At 39.8% G+C, this 27,610-nt stretch overlaps 1 protein-coding gene across 6 annotated transcripts in view; it reads right to left on the bottom strand.

The window, feature by feature from the left end:
* Positions 1-27,610, bottom strand: part of NNT (nicotinamide nucleotide transhydrogenase) — a 259,323-nt gene that overhangs the window by 90,940 nt on the left and 140,773 nt on the right. For all 6 annotated transcript variants that reach the window (XM_060295754.2, XM_030881981.3, XM_030881977.3 and 3 more), the window contains 6 exons: positions 22,912-23,115; positions 17,640-17,869; positions 15,090-15,307; positions 11,369-11,456; positions 6,400-6,488; positions 2,438-2,625 (listed from right to left, as the gene is read on the bottom strand). In XM_060295754.2, the coding sequence (XP_060151737.1) occupies positions 2,438-2,625; positions 6,400-6,488; positions 11,369-11,456; positions 15,090-15,307; positions 17,640-17,869; positions 22,912-23,062 (964 nt within the window). In that variant the 5' untranslated portion in view covers positions 23,063-23,115. The remainder of the gene's footprint in view (positions 1-2,437; positions 2,626-6,399; positions 6,489-11,368; positions 11,457-15,089; positions 15,308-17,639; positions 17,870-22,911; positions 23,116-27,610) is intronic.

The raw sequence follows: 27,610 nt of genomic DNA, 5'->3' as shown, positions 1-27,610 counted from the left end.
GGTGTAGAGCAAAGTGATTCAGTTTTTATATATAGATATATAGATATAGATATTCTTTTTCAGACTTTTTCCCTCATAGGTTATTACAAAATACTGAGGAGAGTTCCCTGTGCTGTACAGTAGGTCCTTGTTGGTTATCTATTTTATATACAGTAGTATGTATATGTTAATCCTAAACTCCTAATTTATCCCTCTACCCTCTTCCCCTTTGGTAACCATAAGTTTGTTTTCTATGTCTGTGGTTCTACACAGTTCTTTATAAAGAGAATGATTTAAAACTACTAGCTTCAGGGCTTTCAGGGCTTCACCATTTACTGCATGAGTAAATGCTTTAGCACCCTCTACTGGCCACTTGTTACATCCAGTCAGTTCCCAGCTCATCAACTACCTTTCAACGGTCTAATGGTGGCTACAGCAAAAGCCACCCCATCCTTCCTTCGAGGCCACCTGCAACAGCTGAGCCAGAAGCCACCGCCACAAAAGGAAAGGATGAATCCTGAAGTGCTCTCCTGCCACCACCTGTCCATGAGTCCTACTGTCGCTGGCAGATTTCAAACACCACCTGTGGCCCCTGCCTTGTCTGATCTGCACCCACCTCCAGTAACCAACCCCAGCCTCATTTCCACACACACACACAGATTCTTCCAGGGGCTGAGCCCACGTCACTCTCCCGCTGTCTGCTTCATCTAGCCAGCTCCGGTGGGATGGGGATGTCTGGAGAGAAGAGCTCACCCACTGGGTATCACATGGGTAAACAGAGGACAAAAAGAAGAGCCTGAAAGGCACGTTTTCCCCCACAAGCTCACAGATATGCTGCCAATCAGCTTCCTGCCCCTGGGTGTATATTAGCCAGATTGGGGGAAGGGGGTGCCAGAGGAGGACTTCTCCTTTCCCAGAACCTCATGACAAAGCAGCTTCTCCTAATTTTCCACGGTCCCCTAGAGAAAGCAAGGCTCCTTTAGGAGGATCGAACACAAGTAACGCGAACCCTGTAAGTTCTCATTATCTGGCCCACTTTCTTTTAGAAAGGGAAAAAAATTAGAGTCAGCATGGTATTCATTATTCACTAACAGGAGCAAAGGACAGGAGAGGAGATAGGAATATAAAAGGTAGAGAGTTTCTTCACTCCCAAATCTTGCTAGATCAAGCTACTGTTTACTGTTTATTACTGATTAATAAATGCTGGCTGGTTTGACATCAAGCATCTATTCTTTAGAAGAGGATGTTGTAAAGGACTAAAAAGTAATTCCTGCCATCAAAGAGCTCATGATTTGATTGCAAAGACCAAACAAGTCAAAAGAAGTAATTACAAAGTAACAAAGCATCATAACCTTTAGTAAAAAATATATACGGGAAATTCCATAAATATATATACACACACACAAAGTCCCCCTCTCTTTCTCATGTATAAAAAAATGATCATCAGGGCTTTCCTGGTGGCGCAGTGGTGGAGGGTCCGCCTGCTGATGCGGGGGACGCGGGTTCGTGCCCCCGTCCGGGGGGATCCCGCATGCCGCGGAGCGGCTGGGCCCGTGGGCCATGGTCGCTGGGCCTGCGCATCCGGAGCCTGTGCTCCGCAACGGGAGAGGCCACAGCGGTGAGAGGCCCGCATACCAAAAAAAAAAAAAAAATGATCATCAAAATATTAATAATGGGACTTCCCTGGTGGTGCAGTGGTTAAGAATCTGCCTGCCAATGCAGGGGACACGGGTTCGGGCCCTGGTCCGGGAAGATCCCACATGCTGCAGAGCAACTAAGCCTGTGCAACACAACTACTAAGCCTGTGCTCTGGAGCCCACAAGTCATAACTACTGAAGCCTGCGCGCCTAGAGCCCGTATTCCGCAATAAGAGAAGCCACCACAATGAGAAGCCCGCGTACCACAACGAAGAGTAACCCCAGCTTGCGGCAGCTAGAGAAAGCCGACGCGCAGCAAGGAAGACCCAACACAGCCAAAGATAAATAAATAAAATTTAAAAAATAATAAATAAATTTTTTAAAATATATATTAATAATGGTCACTCTGGTAGAACTTCCAATCTGTACTTTTTCTTTCATATTTTTCAGTGTTGTTTGGATTTCCTACAATAGAAATGTAGTATCTTAACAAAGAGAACAGAAGTAAATTAAAAAACAATTATCAAGGGTGTAAACAAAGCAAACTGCTTACAAATATAATACTGTACACAGAATATGATCTATGAACATAGATAAAAATACACAGAAGACTGGAAGAAAATATACAAATTATTAATGACCGTGTTTGTCCAGGGGCCACAGTGATTTTGTCTTTTCTGCCTTTCATGTGCTTTCTCATTCTCTAGAAAGTAAATCAATCTTTACTTAAAGAAATGCAAACGTTAAACAATTATTCACCCTCATTTTAAAGTATCATTAGTAAAAGTGCTTTATCGATAACCACTGATGTAATGACACACCTGGAATAAGTGCTGTGCTGATAAGGATATCCACCTCCTTGCACTGCTGAGCAAATAGCTTCATTTCAGCCTCAATGAACTCTTTGGACATCTCCTTTGCATATCCTCCTTGGCCCTCACCAGATTCCTTCAAGTCCACCTCTAAGGGCTCAGCACCCAGAGACTTGAACTGCTCCAAAGCTGCGGCCCTGGTGATTATTGAAGGGAAAGCAGTGGTCATTTCAGGTCCTTAATACAGAAATCAAGATCATCATTTACATACACATTTTTAAGGAAGCTCTATGTATTCAAAAGTAGAAACTTTCTTTTGAGGTCTCTGACCAGACCGTTTGAATTTTTTTCTAAAGGCAGGTAACACCCTTATGATAATACCTTTTTCTGGGAAAAAAAAAAAAAAAAACTATAGGAAATTCCAACTCTTACTTAGTTAAGTTACAAAAGGAATTTCACTACTGCCAACTCCAGTCATCAGTTAGTAGAGTTTCTTGACAGTAGTCCCACTGTTGATGATGTGAGATCTGACCTACGTTCAGATTTGACATCATTCAAATCACTCAAGTTGAGGTCTTCACTTGTAAATGTTCTGACTTATGGGGACTTTTCCCATATAAACGACTCTTTTATTTAGAAATATTGTTACAAAGTGATTTTTGCCCCTAGTCCTCATTAAATCGTGTTTGAGAAAAGTGATCTATAAATGGCATAAATGGCAAAATGTGACGAGCCAACACATTTAACTTATGTAAAAATACATTCAGTTTAAAAATAAATAAATAAATGCTAGCCAAGTTCTGTGTACTAGTTGGGAAACCAGAGCCAACAAAGCTCTCAGCTCTGTGGCGGACAGTGTTTAACTCACCAACATCCATCCCACTACAGTGAATCCCAAACCTCCCTAACGACAACAATCGCTCCAGGCACTTGTTAAAAATTCAAATTCCCAGGCCCATTCCGAGACCCACTGAATTACAATCTCCAGCAGAGGGGCCAGGAGCTCTATTTTTAGCAAGAGCTGTAGGTAATTCTTGCCTTAACGGAAGTTTGGGAAACAGTGGACTGAGCCCATCAGTCCCCTGGCAACTGTCATGGTCGGGGAGCAGACACAGAGGTGGGATAATGAAGGCAGGGCAGAAAAGGTAAGGCATGGATGAACAAGAGCTTCTCTCCATTTCTGCTGACTTGAACAAGGAAGCTTGTATCCCAGATTGCCTGCGGAGGTCAATTTGTGACCACAGCGGGGATCAGCCAGAGCTGAGGACAGCAGAGAGGAGAGACAGAAGGAACCTGGTCCTGGATGGCACTGACCAGCGGCTGCCTCTAGTGTCAAAAGGGAGTCCTTTCCATGGATTTTCACTTCGGAGAGATAACACATTTTCTTATAGTTTAGGCCAATCTGAGTTGGTGTTACTCAAAGGGATACAGGTTTAAAAAGTTTTAGAAATGTCTACTATTTTATTTATTTATTTATTTATTTTTGGCTGTGTTGGGTCTTCATTGCTGCATGCGGGGTTTCTCTAGTTGTGGCGAGCGGGGGCTACTCTTCATTGCAGTGCGCGGGCTTCTCATTACCATGGCTTCTCTTGTTACAGAGCACGGGCTCTAGGCGTGCGGGCTTCAGTAGTTGCAGCACGCAGGCTCACTAGTTGCAGCATGCGGGCCCTAGAGCGTGCTGGCTTCAGTAGTTGTGGCACGTGGGCTCAGTAGTTGTGGCTTGCGGGCTCTAGAGCGCAGGCTCAGTAGTTGTGGCTCATGGGCTTAGTTGCTCCGCAGCATGTGGGATCTTCCCGGACACGGATCAAACCCGTGTCCCCTGCACTGGCAGGCGGACTCTTAACCACTGTGCCACCAGGGAAGCCGCAAGTCACTGTATTTCTATACAATGAATCTTGTGCAGCCATTAAATATATTTCCAGATAAGTAAAGAGCTTCATGACCTACTGCTAAGTTAAAAAAAAGTAAAAAAGTAAGTTAAATAGTACTATTAGTAAAATTACATTTTTAATTAATGTGTAGAAAAGGGAACATATATAGTAAAATGTTAATAGTTATCTCTAGCAGGGTTGTAGGGTATTTTATTTTCACTTTTTGTACTTTTTTATATTTTTCTGAATTGGGAGAATAAGCATTTTTACAATCAGAAAGAAAGTAAACTGGATAAGTTATTAAACTGATTTATATTTCTTTTAACATTATGTAAAATAGGGTTATTTATTCCTATTTCATATACTTACAATAAAGAACAAATAAAATAAAGCATAGAGCACAATGCCTGGAAGAGAGTAAGCATTTAGTACAGGTATCTGAAAACTAAAGCTCTTGACCAGCCAATTGTTTTTGCAAATAAAGCTTTTTGGAATACACACCAAAAAAGGAAAGTAAAGACTTTATAAACTTTGTAATAGAGACAATAGGCAATGAGTGGAATTTCCTAGTTATTGTCTGAAAGAATTTAGAAAATCACACCCATATAATATCGCTAGGCAATGAGTTGTCCTTAAGTTTTTAGGATGTTTAACTGAAAATAACACCATTCAGTTTTCCAACAAGAATTTATAATCAAGTGTGTTTTCCAATATATTTAGATTTCACATTTATAACATGATCCTAACCCCCAGTCTCAAGATAGTGATTAGATTAACTAATGAGCTATAATTATAAGAAAAGCATTACATCCGATCAGCCACATCTTTCTTCACTGTATACTTATCTTAATAAACTGTAAATAAAATTGAAGTTAAGCAACAGCTATATTCTAGCTGTCTACTCTCTACATAATCTAAACCAAAGACATCAACATAACTTTTATAAGTTCTCAGTAGTTAACTCAACACTGAGTTTCACATCATCTCCAAGTCAAATATATACACTTCCACTTTAATAGTATTGTCCACTACGATGAAAACTTGAACAACCTACTTTTGCCAGATTTGGGGGGTCTTCAATAACTTCACATCTGCAAACATTAAAAATTAAAAGCTAGGACTAATGACATGCTTAACTGTGGCTATCCCTGGCTTGTGTCCTGGTTACTTCAGAAATGCCTTTTCTCATTTCAGCAAGACAGCATTTTATCAGCACATCACCCCTCTAAACTCCCGGTAAGCACTGTAAACCATATTCTATTGGAACAGTCTTTATTCTGAAATGTCATATTCTTTTTAACTTTGAATGGTTGCATTTCTTTTTCATCATTCTATATTCAAGATTAGCAATGGTATTTTTCCTCTACTGACTTCAACTGATAATAACTAACTACATGTTTCAACCTTAAAAAAGTATTGGAACACATAAATGATAACAATACTCAATAAGCACGTAATAAAAGCTAGTATCTTCTGAAATGAAGAACAATTTTAATTGAACTTCTCTTTAAAGAAATTCCAGGAAAATGATGATACGTCTGCTTTAAAGAAATATGCAATGAACATAATCAAGTACTTTCACCTGGCAGCTCTACTGCTGCCCAATCAGCTTTATCTGCTTCCGTCTGCTGGATGCCGAGCACATCCCTCACCCCCCCACCCCAGTCTGCTCTCCAAGATGTCTCCCATACTACTCCCCTTCTTCACACTCACAAACATCTTTGTTCATGCCCTACCTAGTGACTAAACACATTCTGAGCAGAAATAAAACACAGTAGAGCAACATGTTAGAAAGTCAGGATGCAGAGAACTCTGGTCCCATTGCTAATCTACATGAAAATACAAGACTGAGTGTGAGCGGTTCATTTGCAATTTTTAAAAATTATTTCTGCTGTACTGGGCCTGAGTCCTTAAATTTTTTTTTCCACTAAGTAATACATTTTCACTTTGAGTTAACTTTGAACAAATGGATACATTTTTAAATGAAAAGAGCTTACAGAGCAGTTTCAGCGTGCTACTTCAATTTGCAAAAGGAAAGCGTAACATCCACCTAAAACAAAATGTTTTTACCTTAACAGCAATCACTAGTAAGGCCCTCACCTTGTGTCAAATCCCCGAACAATCGCACCCATCGACTTTGCTGCACCTGCAGAGGCCAGCCCTGCCACACCGCCACCGACTATCAGAATCTAGGAAAGAAGGCAGAACCCATATGTTTTAAATAAAGTTCATGATCAACTGATTATGTAAAATCATCCGCTAGTAACTCTCAGGGCCGGGTACACAGTCAGCACGCAGTAATACAACAGGTGGTGCTGGTGGCGATGATCAGCCCTGAATAAATGTACTGTGTGGATAGGCTACTCTGTACCTGGACTGCCACTGTTTTTCAGGTTTTTTCTTTCTTAGTTGCAGCACACGGGATCTTCCTTGCGGCATGTGGAACCTTCTGTTGCGGCTCACAGGTTCTTTGTTGCAGCGCAGGGGTTTCTCTCTAGTTGTGGTGAGCAGGCTCCGTATTTGCAGCACACGAGTTCTCTAGATGTGGCTCGCCGGCTCAGTAGTTGCCGTGCGGGGTCTTAGCTGCCCCGCGGCATGTGGGATCTTAGTTCCCCAACCAGGGATCGAACCCCCAAGTCCCTTGCATTGGAAGGTGGATTCTTTTTTTTTTTTTTGGAAGGCGGATTCTTAACCTGGACCACCAGGGAATTCCCCCGGACCACCACTGTTTTAAAAAGTTTTTTAAAGCTGATGGCAAAGGCCAAAAACTTCACTAAAACTAGTGTGACACTCAGCATCTCAGTGTAAAAGCTACATACAGCACCATCAGTGTTACGTATGTTAAAGACTGACAGGTTCTTTCCCACACTATCAAAGCTACTTCTACTAATACTATATATTACAGTATTCTAGCTCCCTCTCCCCTCTCAAATTTTAAGGTTTTCTATGTTCATAAAATATCAAAATAAGTTTCAAAGACGGGTACAACTTTGGTGAAACACCTACTCCTATTTTGAGCTTCTAAAAGGAACAGCAGGTGACCAACCACCTAATTTTGATCCACTTTCAATGAACTGCACCTGAAATCCGAAGCAATGTAACTAATCTCCCTAACCAAGGAAGGATCAGAGCCAAGAAAATCATAGAATTCCTCAGAAACAAGAGTCTCTCCGCCTTCTAAGAAACAAACTAAGAACAATGTCATCTGGAATGGGCCTTCCAGAGAAAAGACCTATTATACTTCGCAGTCAAAAAAAAAAAAAAGCCACCCACAGAAACTGAGAAGTTTATAAATTCCCACCCACCCATCACGCCCACTTTTTCTGCCTCTTTAAGAAGACTAGGCTAGTGGAACTCTGCTCTGGTGACCCCTGGGCAGTGTCTCAGAGATTATGTGAATTGATCTTAATGGGAATGCTTTCTCTGGGGAGTCTACAAGAAAGGGGACAAAGAGGGACCAGAGGGAACAAGACGCTGCTGGGCTCCAAGGCACCAATCCCCACTCCACACACTGAAGCCCCACCACCACTAAAAAAAAAAAAAATGAAATGAAAATAAGTAAAAGTCATAGGACTGGGCCAAGTTATCCTGAATCAAGAAATAACTTCAGGGGCTTCCCTGGTGGTGCGGTGGCTGAGAATCCGCCTGCCAATGCAGGGGACACGGGTTGGTGCCCCAGTCTGGGAAGATCCCACATGCCGCGGAGCGGCTGGGCCCATGAGCCATGGCCACGGAGCCTGCGTGTCCGGAGCCTGTGCTCCGCAACAGGAGAGGCCACAACGGTGAGAGGCCCACGTACCGCAAAAAAAAAAAAAAAGAAAAGAAAAAAAAAACAAACAACCCAATTAAAAAATGGGCAGAAGATCTAAATAGACATTTCTCCAAAGAAGACATACAGATGGCCAACAGGCACATGAAAAGATGCTCAACATCACTAATTATTAGAGAAATGTAAATCAAAACTACAATGAGGGTGCTTCCCTGGTGGCACAGTGGTTGAGAGTCCACCTGCCGATCCAGGGGACACGGGTTCGTGCCCCGGTCCAGGAAGATCCGACATGCCGAGGAGCAGCTGGGCCCGTAAGCCATGGCCGCTGAGCCTGCGCGTCCGGAGCCTGTGCTCCGCAACGGGAGAGCCACAACAGGGAGAGGCCCGCGTACCGCAAAAAAAAAAAAAAAGAGAAGAAAAGAAATAACAAAAGACCCCATGATTTAAGACACAGAATCCATTCTTCAAAAAGGGAAGAGGGGCTGGAAATGGATTTAATGATCCATCATGCCTACGTTATGAAGCGCCATAAAAAGCACAAAAGTACAGGGTTCCAGGAGGTTCCGGAAGCTTCCAGGAATGGTGTCCAAAGAGGGCATGGAAGCCCCACACCCCATCCCACGTACCTTTCCCTAGTCATCTCTCTCAACAGGATGTTCATCTGCATCCTTTATCATAGTCCTTCATAATAAACTGGTAAATAGGAAGTAAATTGTTTTCCTGAGTTCTGTGAGCACCTCTAGCAAATTAACTGAACCCAAGGCGGGTTGTGGGAACCTCTGACTTACAGCCAACCTGTCAGAAGCACAGGTGACAACCTAGACTTGTGACTGGCATCTGAAAGTGGGTGGGGACAGTCCTGTGGGCCTGAGTCCTTAACCTGTGAGATCTGATGCTATCTCCACGCAGATAGTTTCAGAATTAAGAGAAATTGTAGGGCACCCAGCTGGTGTCACAGAATTGCTTGGTGTGGGGAAAATCCCCACACATTTGGTGACTGGAAGTATCAGAAGTGAAGTGTTCTATATGAAAGTTAAGGAGAGACACAAGAGCAAGAGTGGAGTTTTTCCTAAACAATCCTAAATCAGACATTCCCTCATCTGCAAGAGGATCTGGGACTTCCCTGGTGGCACAGTGGTTAAGAATCCACCTGCCAGTGCAGGGGACACGGGTTCAAGCCCTGGTCCGGGAAGATCCCTCGTGCCGCGGAGCAACTAAGCCTGTGCGCCACAACTACTGAGCCTGAGCTTTAGAGCCTGCGAGCCACAACTACGGAGCTCACGTGCCACAACTACTGAAGCCCACGCGCCTAGAGCCGGTGCTCTGCAACAAGAGAAGCCACCACAATGAGAAGCCTGCGCACCGCAATGAAGAGTAGCCCCCACTTGCCACAACTAGAGAAAAGCCCGCGCACAGCAATGAAGACCCAACACAGCCATAAATAAATAAATAAATAAATATTTTTTTAAAAAAAAGAGGATCTGAACTCTGTAACATGACCTAGAAGAAAGGCTCCACATCATCAGATCACTCTCCCTTGCTCACCACACTCGAAGACCAATGGCCTTCTTCACTCTCCTAGAAGCACTGAATTCTTTCCCATCACGGCACCTTTATGTGTGCTATTCCCTTGGCCTAGAATCCTGAACCCCACTTTCTTTCTTCCCATCCTTTAGGTCCCAACCAAATGTCAGAGGCGCCTTCCCCATCACCCTAACTACAGTAGCTTGCTCCTATGACTCACCACCATATCGTGCTGTTCCTTTCTTTTATATCTAAAATGATACTCCATATGTGTTTGATGGTTTATTTATCTCCTCGCTGTGGTCCCTACTATGTGTAAATTTCTGTGGCAGGGATTTTTTTGCCTTGTTCATGCCATATCTCCAGCTACTAGAACAGTGCCTGGCACATCAGAAGCCATCAACCGATTGATTTTAGCTCATTCTAGACATGTAAGAACACTCCATGTTTAAAGGAAACCCCAATAAAATATTATGCAAGCTACTTTTTTTTTTTTTTTTTTTTGGCTGTGCTGCACAGCATGCAGGATCTTAGTTCCCCAACCATTGGACTGCCAGGGAAGTCCCTAAGCAATCTACCTTGATAAGTCCATCTATTGTCCAATTCTTCAATATCAGGGAAGTTTTTCTGACATGTAACTAAAATTCCTTAAGCTGCAATTTAAATTTTCAGTAAAGAGAGTCACTTTTCCACCTTTTAAAAGCTGACTGATTCTCCTTCCTTTACACCTCTTGTCTTCCGTTTCACTTTTTAATCCCTTATATTAACAGCTTTCCTCTCACCTTCCAGACAGATTCTAACCAAAACTGAGTAGTGGATTTGTGCATCAAAGCATTCAGCCACTTTAAGAACAGCAGCCAACTTCTGGCCACCATGAGGGTCAGACCTTTTCTTACGATCCCGAGAAAGAAGTCAGATGTAATCACTTTACGTATCACACCTCTGTGCTGTTTGCTCATACTCTCTTGTTAAGTTTTCTGGCCTCCACTTGAACCACGTGCCACCGTCTTCACCTGGTCTGTTTTTAAAGCCATGTATAACTAGATTTCTCAAAGCTGCTATTATCTTTTTTTCATTTTTTCTAGGAGATTTATTTTGTGTGAGAGCTCTGGGTTGATATAACAAAGTAATTAAGAGCAGGAAGCACCAAGTAAACCTGTACCCTACAGAGTATACTCTGCAGATAGATGACAACGTTTAAGGTCCTGTTTCCTATACTCTGCTGAAAGGCTTACACTATTATTTAGGGTCCGTGGCCTCGAAGGGTCACAGCATAATCGATTCTTTCACCTAGCCACCACCACCTCTCATCAACTGCTCTTCTCTGCTCTCAATATAGATTAAAGAAGCTGCACCCTTTCCCCTGCCAAACACCTGATTATGCCACCTACTATTTCCTGTCCTCTTGACCCAAAATTTGGCAAAAAGTGAGAAAACCAAGTCTTTCCTGAGCCCGTGTGTCACAATCATTGGGAAGTTGAGAATTTGCTGAATGTATTACGAGGCTTTTTAAACAATTACTAATAAACAAGTCATCCAAAATCCCTTTAAGAATTCAAGTTATAAAGTGAAAAACAGGAAAAAAAAAATTGAACTTCCAGAAATGTCAAAATTCATTGTTTTCAAGTAACCTTAAGTAGCTTTGAGGCTCTGCCATATATTTGTATATGACATGAACATCATAATTTGCAAACAAAAAAATTTTAAATAACTATTTAAAAACTACAATACCCTTGCCTAATTCATAGTATGAAGAAATATTAAAGTTTTACCTACCTTAGCTGGAGGAACTTTTCCAGCAGCTGTGATCTGACCAGTAAAAAAACGTCCAAAATGATTTGCTGCTAGTACAACAGCCTTGTAGCTTAAGAAAATAGAAAAATAAATGGATACATAATTCTATAAAATTAAAGAACTTAAGTTTATATAGGAGAAATTATTAAAGAATAAGAATAATAGCTAACATTTTTATAGTGACTACTATCTGTCAAGAACAGTTCTAAGTGCTGTATATATGCTTACTCCTAATCTTCACAACAATCCTATGGATAAGTATAACTATTATCTTCATTTTATAGGTGAGGAAACAGACACACAGAGGTAAAGAGACTTGAATGAGGTCTCTCAGCTAGCTGGCTCTGCTGGTCTCTCAGCAGAGCCAGACGTCTGACCCTGGCATGTTGCCTACAGAGGCACACTCTTACCCGTGACGCTCTCTGACCTCTTTGTAATGAGCTCAGTTGGGATTAAAAAAAATGAAGGGAAGACAAGAAAATGCTAACAATGGTTTTCTTTGGCAGCTGGGACTACAGATACTTCAAACTTTGTTTTACTTTATTGTTCAAATTTTCCTTGTTGACTGTGTAGTCTTTATATAATAGAGGAAAAAAATCTTTCAAATTAAAAAAAATGGATTGGCTATATGCTTGTACATAATAAAATTCCAACCTCACAACAAAAAACACTTCCCTTGATCTCTAATGGTTGAAACCATGGGATTTTGAGACAGAGTGACCTCAGTTCAAGTCCAAGTTCTATCACTAACTAGCTTTGTGACCTTGGGCAAATTTCTTTAGTTCTCTAATCCTTGGTTTTCTCATCTCTAAAATGGGAACAAAAAGAGTCTCTTAGTGTTGTGAGGACTAAATGAGATAATGCAGGTAAAGCCCTTATCATAAAACCTGTTACAGTAAGTGCTTGGTAAATATGTTTTTAGCTAAAGAAATGCTCTATGTATCAAAAACTAGTAATTTATACCACCTTTTCTTTAATAGGATATTTTTATTACATTAATTTCATTTCCTATTACATTAATTTCATTCTATTATTTTATACTTAAAAGGCACTTTTGCACACTCTCAGTAACACACAGTCTACCTTAACATTATGATACAAAGATTAATATCATAATGCAAATATTATAATGATAAGATCCACCTGCTAGTTGACAAAAAAACCCTTTCCCTGGTCATATTTTTGTAAAATAATACTTGATATAATAATTAATGCAAAAGCATGGAACAGTTACCACTATTACTTTAAGTTAAATAATATTAGAGCAGAAAAATATTTTAATGATTACATTATTTGTTAGTTTTGAATCCAAGTGATAGAAATTTTCAGAGAGCAAAGATGATAAAGATTCAAAGTCCACTACAAGGAATTAATTTTGGAATTAACGTTTTAAAAGATTCAGTTGTTATACTGGAAAAAAACAAAAATGAGACTGATTACACAGGAAATGTACAAGAAAACGTTGATAGTGGGAAAAGGTGATAAAAGTGGGCCTGTTTTTGATGAAAGCAAAAAGGGTCAGAATGAACATCAGGGAACTAGAAGGAGGGTGTCTTCACGGTAGTACAGCTGTGTGTGTGAGTTAGATAATGATTTATCACACATTGTATGGGTAAATATACTAGGTGATTCATCTCAAACTATGCCTTTTGCATATACCAGCTCAGGACGTAAGGCAATGATTCTTTAAAGTGTGTCCCTGGATCCCCAAAAGTTCAAATTTCAGCCAACTCTGGGGCCATTGTGGCTGGGATGGAGAACAGGGAGAGAATGTTTCTACACACCCTTCCATCCCTCAATTCAATGAAGACCACTCTGTTCTTATTGGATTTGTTTATACTGCTTCATATTTCATTTCCTCAAAAGATTCTGCAGCAGAAAACCACTGATCTAGAGCTACTGGTGGGGATAACCTTTCACACATGTGCATTTCACATGACAAAAATCAGCAGCACCCTTAAAACTTTACGTTGTACATTTCCTATATAAAATTTTAAGTCCCATATTGCATAACTCTTCCAGAAACTAAAGAAATATGACAAAAGTTTATTTTGTCCCTTAGTATTAATTCACATCACAAGAAATATCTTCAAACCAACCATTTGCCATATTACATAAGGACAACAAAATGTGTTGTTAACTTGTCCTTTTTGTTTACTGCATCTCATTTATATCAAATGTGAACAAGTTGAAACCCAAAGTGGAATCTGTGGCACATTTGATATGCTACATCTAAGATATGAAACCTAAGAAAACTTTCAGTTCATGTGTTAGCTTTAAGAGTCTATTCAGGTTAGTCTTTTTTCATGCGCCATTTTATTTTTTAAACATTTTCATTTGTCGGTGCCTCATTCATATTAGCAAGTTGTCACTACTAATAGTTTTCATGCTTAAAATCTAATTCAACAGGCTTCTTAGATGAGCTGATTTCATTAAGCATCATCTGACTTCCAGATTTTTCCCACTCTCCAGGCAGAGTCAGCAATACACTGTACTCACATAGTTATTCCTATCCCTGCCCCGTGGCAGGCATGGTTACTCAGTCAGAGCCACATTCCTCTGAGCTGATTGGGCCTTGGAATTCTTTTATACACAGTGGTCCAGCCAATCAATGGGGAATGAATTAGTGCTGGTGGGCAAATGAAGTTTACTGCCATCTTGGCCATAGTTAGCCCTCAGTTATCTATATGGGTTTTGACACCAGATGCAACTTCCTCAAGCGCACGCATTTTCCCTATTCATTAAATATTTTATAAATTTACCTATGTAAAAGCTAATTAAAATGGTAAATCTACCAATATGTATATATTAGATTGAACCATATGAAACTGCTAGTATCCAACCATTTGTGACCCTATGACAACAGCAATTTATGTTAACTAAACTTATTGTGGTAATAATTTCACTATATATATATAGCAAATCATTGTTTACACCTTAAACTTATACAATGTTCTATGCCAGTCATACTGTAATAAAACTGAGGAAAAAAACAGTAATTTCAACCTAATATATACAAAAATATACACATATGTACACACACACATGAAATACAGTGTATCCCTGTTAAAGTACAGATAAATTCCAAAGAACAAAATTTGGGACATTATGTATTCGGAAGTCAGAAGTACTTTCTTAGCATAGACTCAGAAGCCTTATAATTAGTAAACTAAAAATAAGATTTTCTACATTGCACCCTTTCCCTTTCTCATCCTTTATGACTAACAGTCTAAAAAGCAGTACTAGATCTATGTGAATTTTAAATCATTTGTTCTAAATTGTTATCACTACCCTTGCTATCGACTTCAGTAAAATATGAGTTTACTATATTAAGGTTTTTGGATAATTAGAAATTACTAACACTATGGTTTACGTACCATAGTTTTTCATGAAAACAGATATTAAGATATTGCATTTCATTAAAAAAAAAGTCATTTCCTTTGGTGGAAGGAAATACTACTTCCCTTCTCCCCATGAATATTAAAAAGTAGTGTACAATAGCATGCAAAGTGAAGAGCCATTTCCCACTGATGACTGTGAAACAATACAAGTCTTAAAAATAATTTAAGTGCACTCTCAGAAGGCTGCAATCTCCAACAATCATTACAAGTAAAATCATTGTGAGAGAGAAGAGCTACAGTGAGAGTGTTTCTATAGTACCATTGTGCTTTTGTTCGGCTGGAATGGAAAAGAATCAACCTACCCAGCAATGTTGGCCATGGAGCTTAGCGCATCGTATCCCTGAGCAATTGTGACTCTTGGAACCTGGTCCATCGCCAGAACTGTAGTTTTCCTTTTGGAAAGTTTATTTAGCAAGTCTGGATTTTGGGTTGGGTAAATAAAACTAATCAGTGTTCCCGATGTTTTTAAAAGGTCAGCTTCATGAACACCTAACGTTGGGTTAAGCATAGGGGCTCGCACCTAAGAAAAAAGTCATCACCAATTAAAAATGTAAATGCCTTTATAATATTTTTAAGTAAACAAAACAATTAAAATAATATGCCATGATTGAAATAACACTCCAGAAGTCATCTCTCAGCAATAAATTTCTGACTCAATTCCTAAACAAAATAAAGCACACAAAGATCTATGCCACCGATCATCTCACTGAACCTATGACCTGGTCCTGAGTAAGGAGCACACATACCTGGAAATAGTGTTGGGACAGGTTTGATAATGACAGGTAGAGCAGTAAAAAAATATGTAGGTTCTACAACAAACCTGTTCTCCCAAAATCTATTACTCTGGTAAAATTAAGACATACTAGAATAAACAGGCAGGAAGTTTTTGTTGTGTGTTCAAAGAATCAACTCTTGTTAATTTTGGCAAGCACAAACATTTGGAGTGGTGAGAAGTTAAGAACAACATAAACTAAAATATCCATGGTAATATGTATCAATTTATGTCACCTTAAAATTCCAGAAGAATATTTATAGATGAACACAACTCAAACTAGTAGCCTTACTGAATTGGGTTTAAGCAAAAAGCTACAATATATTCTGTTAAGTATCAGTCAATGAACACACACTGCACATGCTTGAAAGTTTCAAACGTCCACTTTTTCAAGCCAACTTTTTTAAAATTCCATTTAAAAAGGTGTTTTAAAATGTGTTTCACATCCCTGTTTAAAATCAATCTTAAAGTATATGATTTCATTAGCTCCCAATTTGCAGCAATAGTGCTTTTAGGCTAGTAAGCACAGAAAAAGAAAAACAACTCTGAGACTTATGTTTTAAAAGGAAACAGAAACACAAACACTGGGTCAATACTGTCATTTCACAGCATTTCATCTCAATTTACCTATGAGACACCTTTATCTGTTATTCCCATTTCAGTTGTTGATCTGGTGATGCATGTGATTTTAGGTTCTGGACTTTAATTAAGACTCTCTGACAAGGTCTATTTTTCCTCAGTGAGAATCTATAATATAGATTTAATAAAAATTAGAGGACAACTTTGAATTAATTCTCCTGGCCCCTATCAAATGCTCAGCTGAGACTGCTGACATCTGAGCGAGTTAAGCCACTAGAACATTTCCCTGAAGGTGCTTTTGGGTCTCTAGTTCCTCAGAATATTTATAGACTTGACTCAAAAAAGAGACCCTAAGATCAAGTAGTTTATTAGTACGAGTATAAGGTTACTTAAGTTTTTATATTATAGGATTTCTCAGTGCATGTAACATGCTCATACACATTGTGAATCCCTAAAAGGAACACAGAGCATTTCTAAAACTTATGTGCACCCTACTAATCCTTTTTTGTGGGACATCTCAAGGTTTTGGTCCCTATAACATACATTACAATGGGTTTTGGTCCCTATAACATACATTACAATGGGTTATACTCATTTTTCTATTTTCTCTAAGCTCTTTTATTATACCAAGTTACATTACCAAGTATCAGTATACCTAAACACTTAAAAACTTAAACTGAATTACTATTTATCTCCATATCATATTGTTATTAATTTTCTATAGAAGAAAAGTTTTGTGTCTCTGCAAAAAACATGATTTAAGACCCTATCAAGTTATTCAGTGGACTGTATGTAAAAAAAACGACGTGATTGAGTTCCCCTTAGAAATTAATGTAGGAAAAAAGCGGGTCTATCCTGAAAAAGCAAGCAGCTTATTTTAACCAGATAATCATGCTTATTTAATCCATACTTCCTTACTTGCCTTGGTTACAGAAGGCTTAGGATTTAAGTTAACGTTCAGATACAGTCTCTCTTTTCTCTACATGATTTTTTACTTAAGATTTTATTTGTAGAATTGCTTTTTTATTTGTAACATTGCTTTTTCCAGAATAGTCCTCCCTCTCTAGAAATAGTACCTACGTCAGTTAAATCACTATTCCTTCAAGGTATCAGAAGATCATTCTACATTCGGTCCCAGGAGGAGTTCCATGCCTCCTTTCCATTCTAGAAGCAGTTAAACACTCACCTGAGGGTATTGTGGACATATAGGAACCATGCACTGCAAATTTTCCCTAGGCAATAAGAAGGGCATTTCCACATAGCAAATGTAAAAAGGAAGATCACTTCTCCTTTTCTCATGGTTAAATATAGGTCACATTGCCTGATAAAAGTTCTACTGGAACATGAAGAATATTCACAACATGCAACCATTTCTTTGAGAAATAAAGCATCATTTGAAAGTATGGAAAACTATAAGCATAGAAGAGGTAATTTAATCTTTCTACAAGAAGATTTAGAAAAGTCAGCATGCCATAAATGGAAGGGGGAAAGGAATAATTACTTTGACCACCAAATCAGAAGCCAGCACTTCCTTCGTCCCTTGGATCTGGGCACCTGCTGCTCTGTAGTGATCATCTGAGAACTTGGAAGCTTCGCCAGCACCCGACTCCACAACAATATTAAAACCCTGCTTGACCAAGGCCTGAACGCCAGCAGGAGACAATGCCACTCGCTTCTCATTTTGGAAAATCTCTTTGGGGACCCCAATAGTCAGTTGCTTATATGGAATTCCTACAACAAAGACAAAAAAAAAAAAATTTGGTAAATACCAACACCAAAAGTCAGTGTTTTAATAATACCGTTCAGAAAGCAGAAATGGGCAGTCTGTTCAAAATATACTGCACATACAGGTTGCTGTTCAAAATGGTGTTCCTGATTCATACTCATAATTTTTTTACTTTTTTTGATAAGATGACTAGAAATTTTTATATCCACTCTCCTGAAAACCCAAATATTTTATTTAACCAAATGGCTCTCTTCAAGGCCTATAACTAGCTTAGCTTATTCTTAGGGAAAAATACGTTGAAAGGCCACTCAACAGGCTAACCCCACTCATCTAACTAATCCTCTCAGGTTTATGGTCTCCTGGTCTTTACCTTTAAGGAAGACAGAAGTAATTAACTATTTTGAAAAACAATCCTACACTAGACACTTTGATGGCCTGCCACACCCAAAGTCCTTTTCTTGGCAATTTGGCCATAGGCAATTCCTCATAGATTTCCCAGTGTTGTATCTTAAGACCTTCCATTCTTGGCCACAACTGATTAGACCAGGGGTGGGCAGCTGGGTCAGAGATAACAGTCTACAGGCCAGACCTAAGGAAAACCAGCAGCCCATGAGATGACTTATACAGGAACTCTGCCTGAGGACACTCCATGTTGGCCAATGACTATCCAACCCAATCAGGTTCTCTCAAAGGGAGTTTGGATGCAAGACCCACCAAAAAGGACAGAGAGTAGAAGGGTGCAGCAGCTATTCATAAACACAGCCATGAGATAATCAAAGGGAGGTCAGCAGCCACAACAGTAGAAACATCAGTAGTGGACATGCAGAGGAGTCATGGCTATGAAATCCAGAATAACATCCCACTTTTCCAAGAAGTAGATGAAGGGTTTCCCGGGCTCCCATACTTCCCAAGAATCCATAAAATAAAAATAAACCCTCATCACAAAATATAACATGATGTGATTGTGTTGCCTGCAACACAAAAGAACCTGTATAACACAGAGTTAAATTATTTATATATGGTTCAGACCAGACTTAGCTAAAGTAGACTAGTTTCTTCTGTTGTTTTACTCAATATATGGACACAAACAGATATTTTTTTTTAATGAAGAGCGTCTGCTTCTATATAAGTTTTACTAAAGTTTAGAAAACCCACTCTAGCAATCTAAACTCTGAATATATATAATAAAAAGATAAATCAAATTATCTCTACAGAGTAATTTATTGAGACCTTAGAGAGACTAAATCAACCTAAAATAGCTGCATTTGGACATACAGTCTTAGATCCCACACTGTTTAAGCAGTAATAATTGACAGTAGGCCAAAGGCAAACATATGCTGAATCTTGCTCTCTACTTAAAAGAAGAGGGAGGAAAATAATTGAAAGCTGGCAAATATCTTGAATTAATGTGCAAAATTAAATCACATAAACTAATCTGGAGTTCACTTATCTGACAACCTCAAATTATCTAGGTCCTACCAAAGACAAATGAAGTCGTATCAAAAGGATTTAGGATCCAACCTCAAAGGGCTTCCGCTGGCCAAATATGAGCCAATTTGAGCATCAAAAAGATAATTAATTGCAATGTAGTAAAACACATCTAAAGATGTTAAAATCCATGAGTTCAGGATAATAATAAATGTTTCAAAATCCAAAAAATAAATATTTCCTGGGCCTCCCTGGTGGTGCAGTGGTTGAGAGTCTGCCTGCCAATGCAGGGGACACGGGTTCGAGCCCCGGTCTGGGAAGATCCCACATGCCGCGGAGCGGCTGGGCCCGTGAGCCACGGCTGCTGGGCCTGCGCGTCCGGAGCCTGTGCTCCGCAACGGGAGAGGCCACAGCAGTGAGAGGCCCGCATACCGCAAAAAAATAAATAAATAAATAAATATTTTCTAAAATCTTCATTGGTCAACTCTGGAGAAAGTAAGGTGTGATAGGCAGAATCATGGTCTCCCAAATATATCCATGTCCTAATCCTCAGAATCCAATACATGGCAAAGGAGAATTAAGGTAGCAGATGGAATTAAGGTTGTTAATCAGCTGACCTTGAAACAGGGAGAATATCCTGGATTATTTGGGTGGGCCCAATGTAATCACATGGGTCCTTAAATGTGGAAGAAGGGAGCAGAAGAGTCAGAGTCAAAGAATAATTTGAAGATGCTATCCTGCTGGACTGGAAGGCAGAGGCAGAGGCCATGAGCCAAGGAGTGCAGGCAGTCCCCAAAGGCTGGAAAAGGCAAGGGCACAGATTCTCCCCTAGAGCCTCTGGAAGTGAGAACCATTTCAGACTTTGGCCTCCATAAGTGTAAAATAATGAATTTGTGTTATATGAAGGCAGTAAGTTTGTGATCATCTGTTACAGCAGAAGTAGAAAATGTATACATAAGAAAACCAGCTGATTAGCAAAACTAGTAAATAATGGAAAATAATCAAACATCTACCCACCCTTCCAGTACAATGTCAGAGTGACTAAATACAGTTGGCCCTCCGTATCCACGGATTCAACCAACCACAGATCAAAAATATTAAAAAGATTCCAGAAAGTTCTGAAAAGCAAAACTTGATTGTATTAGGCATTATGAGTAACCTAAGATGATTTCAAGTGTACAGGAGGATGTGTGGAGGTTATGTGCACATACTACACCATTTTATATAAGGGACTTGAGCATCTGCAGATTTTGGTATCCACGGGAAGTCCTGGAACCAATTCCCCATGGATACCAAGGGATGACGTAATACAGGGAAAGATTTTTTAATAGAAAAATTCTAACTAATAAATGAAGATAAAATGATAGAATATCACCATTTTAAAGCCCCTGATAAAAATCACGGATTTACTTAATGATCATCAAATGACTGCTACAGCATTTGAGTGAAAAACTGATGAGAACTTCACAATAGATGGATCACACTGACAGCATCTAAACTCACTGATGAATCTTCTTGATGTGCTACAACAGATAGTACACAACATCACCTATGAAGTACACTTGCCAAAAAAAGCAAACCTGGGTCTGATCAAGCCTCTAGCTCTAGCTAAATGTTACAGAAAATACAAGCGACAGAGAAACTGGTTAAATAATACCAAGGGAATTCAATAAGCTAAACCTAGATAGAATGTGAGAAATTCTACAGAACTAAATTCTTCAACAAATAAATTAAAAAGAAAACAGAGGAGAGGAACATACAGACCAAAAGAGACCTAAGAGACAAGCAAGCAAATACAATACACGGACCCTGTTCGGATCACCATTTGAACAAAGCAACTGTTAAAAAAAAAAAAAGAAAAGAAAAGAAAAAATTGAGAAAATATGAATACTGACTGAAATTACTTTTCATGCTTTTCAATGTGGTAATGAAAGTGTGGTTATATTACGGAATAAATAGGACCCTCATCTTTTAGAGGTAAAAAATAATTATCTAGGAAACAGTCAAGAACCAGAAGTTAAACAAACAAAAAAAGTCTTATGCATAGTTGATATAGAGATCTTGAAGTCCGTGCTTTCACTCACAAGGACAATTCCCATGTGCTCAATGTAGTTATTGGCTTTTACTTTATACACAATTTTATCACACTGGATAAGCTGGCTTTTCAGAACACTTTAAAAAAATCTGAAGATAAGGCTGAGGGCTCTCAGAGGCAGGTACCCTGCCAATAGTGACTTGTCATGAGAGAACAAGAAAAGAGCTGTGAAGTCTACAAAAGGCAGACATAAGAACTCAAAAAAACCTTGGGGCTTCCCTGGTGGCGCAGTGGTTGAGAGTCCACCTGCCTATGCAGCGGACACGGGTTCGTGCCCCGGTCTGGGAAGATCCCACATGCCGCGGAGCGGCTGGGCCCGTGAGCCATGGCCGCTGAGCCTGCGCGTCCGGAGCCTGTGCTCCGCAACAGGAGAGGCCACAGCAGTGAGAGGCCTGCGTACCGCAAAAAAAAAAAAAAAAAAACCTCAAAAAACCTAGCAGTTTAGGCGGCCTTAATGTACAAATAGTCCTACAAACAAAAAGGGAATTATTCTATTTGGCAAAGACTTCTGGTTTCTCTCAAATAACCACGCTGTTCCTCCCCTAAACATAACAGAATGCTGTTTTTATTTGAGTACGTTGCCATGCAGAATAAAAAAACTAAATGGCCAAGTCTCCCTTAGAGCTACATATTGCCACCTGTCTGAGTTCTGGCCAATGAGGTGTAGACAGAGTGCTAGGAGGGTCTCTGGGCAAGATGCCTAAAACGATCTGACTCAGCTTAGAAGGTTCCCCTTTGACACTCTCCTCCTTCTGGCTTGCACTCCAGAACACAAGCAAGTGGGGTTCCTAGCAAGGAAGGCCTTGGAGGCCACTAGAAGACTTCAGCTCTTACTCTGTGTGACCTAGGAAGCTAGTTGCAAATTTCGAATAGAAGAGTGACATGATCTTTCATTTTAAAAAGATTATTCTCATTGTCATGTACAGAACAGACTGTTGTCGGGGACAGAAGTAGAAAGCAGAGACCACTTAGAAGACTAATGCAATAATCCAGGTGACAGATGGTAGTGGCTTGGACCAGGATGATAACAGTGGTGATGGTGAAAAGAGGAGCGATTCTGGATAAAAGGTAGAGCTGACCTATACCTACTATGCGGATCTGGAATGTTTCCAAGGTTTCTGACCTGAGCAACTGAGATGAAGTTGCCATTTACTAAATCAAGAAACATTAATGCAGATCAATTAATACACCTAGTTCCTAATTCCTGAGCATAGCTGAGCCATATATGTACAATTCCCCAACACCGACCAGGAAAGAGGAAGAGCTGCTAGGAGAAATGGATACTATGAGCAATAGTTTCTTGGGTACAACTCAACTGATTTGACATTTTTTTTTTCTATTATATTTTCTTTTCTGTTAGCACTGACAGTCAGGAACTTCCATGCATGGAAAATATAAGAAAGCACTCATTTCGTTTTTTACTCAAAATGATCACTGTCAAACACAGGGCTGTAAAACTGCATGCCTTATGTTATCTATCATCAGGAGATCTATTGGCTCCTATGACGTGAAGTGAGACTTTACCTGGTTTTACAGGGGCTTTACACCACAGCGCCTGATGAGTATGAAATGTTCGTAAAAAATCCTTCTTCCTAGGTAGAACCTTACAGGACCCCAAATTGCTAAGGAAAGGGCAGGAACAGCCAGTTGCCACTGTTTTCAGTAGGTTCGCCATGTTCACAGGAGCTCCCAACTTTCTGAATTCCCAATTTCCTTGAAGGTAAATCACTAAAGGAAAGAAAACGAAACATTTCTGTGCTGAGAAAGACATACTTTGCCTTTCGTACATCAAAAACATTAAAAACAAAAAAAAAGCTAATTCAAAGAGGTTGGAAAATAACAGTTAAATGTGGGCATCTACAATGAATTTATTTGCCAAGTCCTTTACTTACAGAAGATGCTTCAAAAGTTTGTTTCTAACTCAGGTATTTAAAACTTGGAATCCGTTTTCCCACTTAAATTGTAGTTATAAACTCACTCTTCAATTCCAAGCCTAGGTCACATAAGTCTAATTGATCCTTAATGTAGCTGGAAAGTTAAAAAAAAAATGCTATAAAGTCCAGTCACATCTTACATGAAAGTTACTGTCTAAGTCAGCTTGTCCAGCAAAAATTGCATAAAGTCAAAATTACCAGTAATTTCCCTTAGATTGTCTAAAATACTGTACAATACAGTAGTACTTGTTTAGCCACCACGCTATACAGAAAACACCCACATACTTTTCAGTGCCTCAGGATATTCATCCTGTGAGATACCCCCCCAAACCCAGACTGACTGAGTGAATGATAGATTCATGTTTGTTGGGTGTACGTCGCAAGAAAATTAAACATGCATGGAATATGACTCCGATTTTAAAAAAGAAAGAAAAATTCCATGGTTAACCTTATCACATAGGTTTGTGCTTGCAGATGTGGGCATAACTAGGAATTCTCTCAGTGGTTCCCACAAGTGGCCAGTTTTTGCCAGCTCTAACTGAGCTAGGTGAAGTGTCATCGACCTTTGCTGTTTCTGAGGCTTCAGTGGCTACCTCCACCACCCTCCGTGGCAGATCCCCAGGGGTACATAGAAGGCACTCCCCCCATCCCTCTGACTCCCAATGCTCTCTTTCCTTCAAAAATGGGAAGAAGTAGAGGACCTGGAACTCCATCAATCAACCTCAGCTAACTCCACTAACTATGCCTTCAGGCTCTGCCCCATCATGCGGTCCCTCCTGGGGTCCAGCACCCAAACCCAGCAGACTCCATAAACATACTTCCAGCCTCCAGAGGAAGAAGGGTCTAACTCATTTTTTATGTCATAACTACTGCCACAACTCCCTGAAGCAACTTCCTACAAACACCAGAAAGCAACAATGGGAACAGAAGTACGCGATCCAGGTAGGGCTTATTTTTAAGATGTCCTTTAATTCAACAAACATGTACTGAGGGCTGAGTCTCAGAGGCACAGCCGTCAGGAGCATCTGTAGAATTAAACTGGAATAGGTCACAGACTTGGAGATAAGAAAAGTCAACAAGTAATAACACGGCAAGCAGAGTAACACAAATCCAAAGTTCCAGGCATCAAAGGAGATCATGTCCTTCTACAAGGCTAAGAAAAGGAAGGCAAAGGCATTTGAGAAGGAGAGAATACTATGAAAAAAGCTAAGGAAGAGGGAGCATGCAAGATGTGTTCAGGCATGCAATCAAAAATGTGAATAATTCTTTGCATTCAAATAGAAGGTTTTATATTTTCACAGCATTTCCATATATGTCATTTCATCGCAGTCCTAAAGCACTCCTGAGTCAATAAATACCTTCCTCATTCATTCACAGGTCACTTCTACGGTTATTCATGGCTGGGAATGGAGAGCAAATAAGTTCAGAATTCAGCCACCCATTGGAAACATTCACTGAATCTATGCCAAGAACTGAGGGAGATACAAAGATATATAAAACATAATTCTTCGAATTTGGAACCAAGATGGTGGAGTAGAAGGACGTGCTCTCACCCCCTCTTGCGAGAACACCAGAATCACAACTAGCTCCTGGACAATCATCGACAGGAAGGCATGGGACCTCACCAAAAAAGATACCCCACATCCAAAGACAAAGGAGAAGCCACAATGAGACGGTAGGAGGGGTGCAATCACAGTAAAATCAAATCCCATAACTGCTAGGTGGGTGACTCACAGACTGGAGAACACTTATACCACAGAAGTCCACCCGCTGGAGTGAAGGTTCTGAGCCCCACATCAGGCTGCCCAACCTGAGGGTCCGGCAATGGGAGGAGGAATTCCTAGAGAATCAGACTTTGAAGGCCAGCGGGATTTGACTGCAAGACTTCGACGGAACAGCGGGTAACAGAGACTCCACTCTTGAAGGGCACACACAAAGTAGTGTGTGTATAGGGACCCAGGGGAAGGAGCAGTGACCCCATGGGAGACTGAACCAGACCTACCTGCTAGTATTGGAGGGTCTCCTGCAGAGGCGGGGGGGTGGCTGTGGCTCACCATGGTAACAAGGACACGGCAACAGAAGTTCTGGGAAGTACCCCTTGGCATGAGCCCTCCCAGCGTCCGCCATTAGCCCACAAAAGAGCCAGGGATGCAAGGCTTCTTCAATATATGCAGATCAATCAATGTGATACACCATATTAACAAATTAAGGAATAAAAACCATATGATCAACTCAATAGATGCAGAAAAAGCTTTTGACAAAATTCAATGCCCATTTATGGTAAAAACTCTCCAGAAAGTGGGCATAGAGGGAACCTATCTCAACATAATAAAGGCCATATACGACAAACCCACAGCAAACACCATTCTCAAAGGTGAAAAACTGAAAGCATTTCCTCTAAGATCAGAAACGAGACAAGGATGTCCACTCTCGCCACTATTATCCAACATAGTTTTGGAAGTCCCTGCCACGGCAATCAGAGAAGAAAAAGAAATAAAAGGAATCCAGATTGGAAAAGAAGAAGTAAAACTGTCACTGTTTGCAGATGACATGATACTATACACAGGGAATCCTAAAGATGTTAACAGAAAACTACTAGAGCTAATCAATGAATTTGGTAAAGTTGCAGGATACAAAATTAATACACAGAAATCTCTGGCATTCCTATACACTAACAATGAAAGATCATAAAGAGAAATTAAGGAAACAATCCCATTCACCATTGCAACAAAAAGAATAAAATACCTAGGAATAAATCTACCTAAGGAGACAAAAGACTTGTATGCAGAAAACTATAAGACACTGATGAAAGAAATTAAAGATGATACCAACAGATGGAGAGATATACCATGTTTTTGGATTGGAAGAATCAATATTATGAACATGACTATACTACCCAAAGAAATCTACAGATTCAATGCAATCCCTATCAAACTACCAATGGCATTTTTTACAGAACTAGAACAAAAAACTTAAAATTTGTATGGAGGCACAAAAGACCCGGAATAGCCAAAGCAGTCTTGAGGGAAAAAAACAGAGCTGGAGGAATCAGACTCCCTGACTTCAGACTATACTACAAAGCTACAGTAATGAAGACAATATGGTACTGGCACAAAAACAGAAACATATATCAATGGAACAAGATAGAAAGCCCAGAGATAAACCCACACACCTATGGTCAACTAATCTATGACAAAGGAGGCAAGGATATACAATGGAGAAAAGACAGTCTCTTCAATAAGTGGTGCTGGGAAAACTGGACAGCTACATGTAAAAGAATGAAATTAGAACATTCCCTAACACCATAAACAAAAATAAACTCAAAATGGATTAGGGACCTAAATGTAAGACCGGACACTATAAAACTCTTAGAGGAAAACATAGGAAGAACACTCTTTGACATAAATCACAGCATGATCTTTTTTGATCCACCTCCTAGAGTAATGGAAATAAAAACAAAAATTAACAAATGGGACCTAATGAAACTTAAAAGCTTCTGCACAGCAAAGGAAACCATAAACAAGATGAAAAGACAACCCTCAGAATGGGCGAAAATATTTGCAAACGAATCAACAGACAAAGGATTAATCTACAAAATATATAAACAACTCATGCAGCTCAATATTAAAAAACAAACAACCCAATCCAAAAATGGGCAGAAGACCTATATAGACATTTCTCCAAATGGCCAAGAAGCACATGAAAAGCTGCTCAACATCACTAATTAGAGAAATGCAAATCAAAACTACAATGAGGTATTACCTCACACCAGTTAGAATGGGCATCATCAGAAAATCTACAAACAACAAACGCTGGAGAGGGTGTGGAAAAAAGGGAACCCTCTTGCACTGTTGGTGGGAATGTAAATTGATACAGCCACTATGGAGAACTGTATGTAGGTTCCTTAAAAAACTAAAAATAGAATTACCATATTACCCAGCAATCCGCTACTGTGCATATAACCAGAGAAAACCATAATTCAAAAAGACACATGCACTCCAATGTTCACTGCAGCCCTATTTACAACAGCCAGGTCACGGAAGCAACCTAAATGCCCATCAACAGATGAATGGATAAAGAAGATGTGGTATATATATACAATGGAATATTACTCAGCCATAAAACGGAACGAAATTGGGTCATTTGTTGAGACATGGATGGATCTAGAGTCTGTCATACGGTGAAGTAAGTCAGAAAGAGAAAAACAAATATCGTATAGTAACACATATATGTGGAACCTAGAAAAATGGTACAGATGAACTGGTTTGCAGGGCAGAAATTGAGACACA

The sequence above is a fragment of the Globicephala melas genome, chromosome 3 (assembly GCF_963455315.2).
Source record: "Globicephala melas chromosome 3, mGloMel1.2, whole genome shotgun sequence".
Lineage (NCBI taxonomy): Eukaryota > Metazoa > Chordata > Mammalia > Artiodactyla > Delphinidae > Globicephala > Globicephala melas.
The sequence above is the reverse complement of the archived record's forward strand: the minus strand, read 5'-3'. Positions and strand labels throughout refer to the sequence as shown.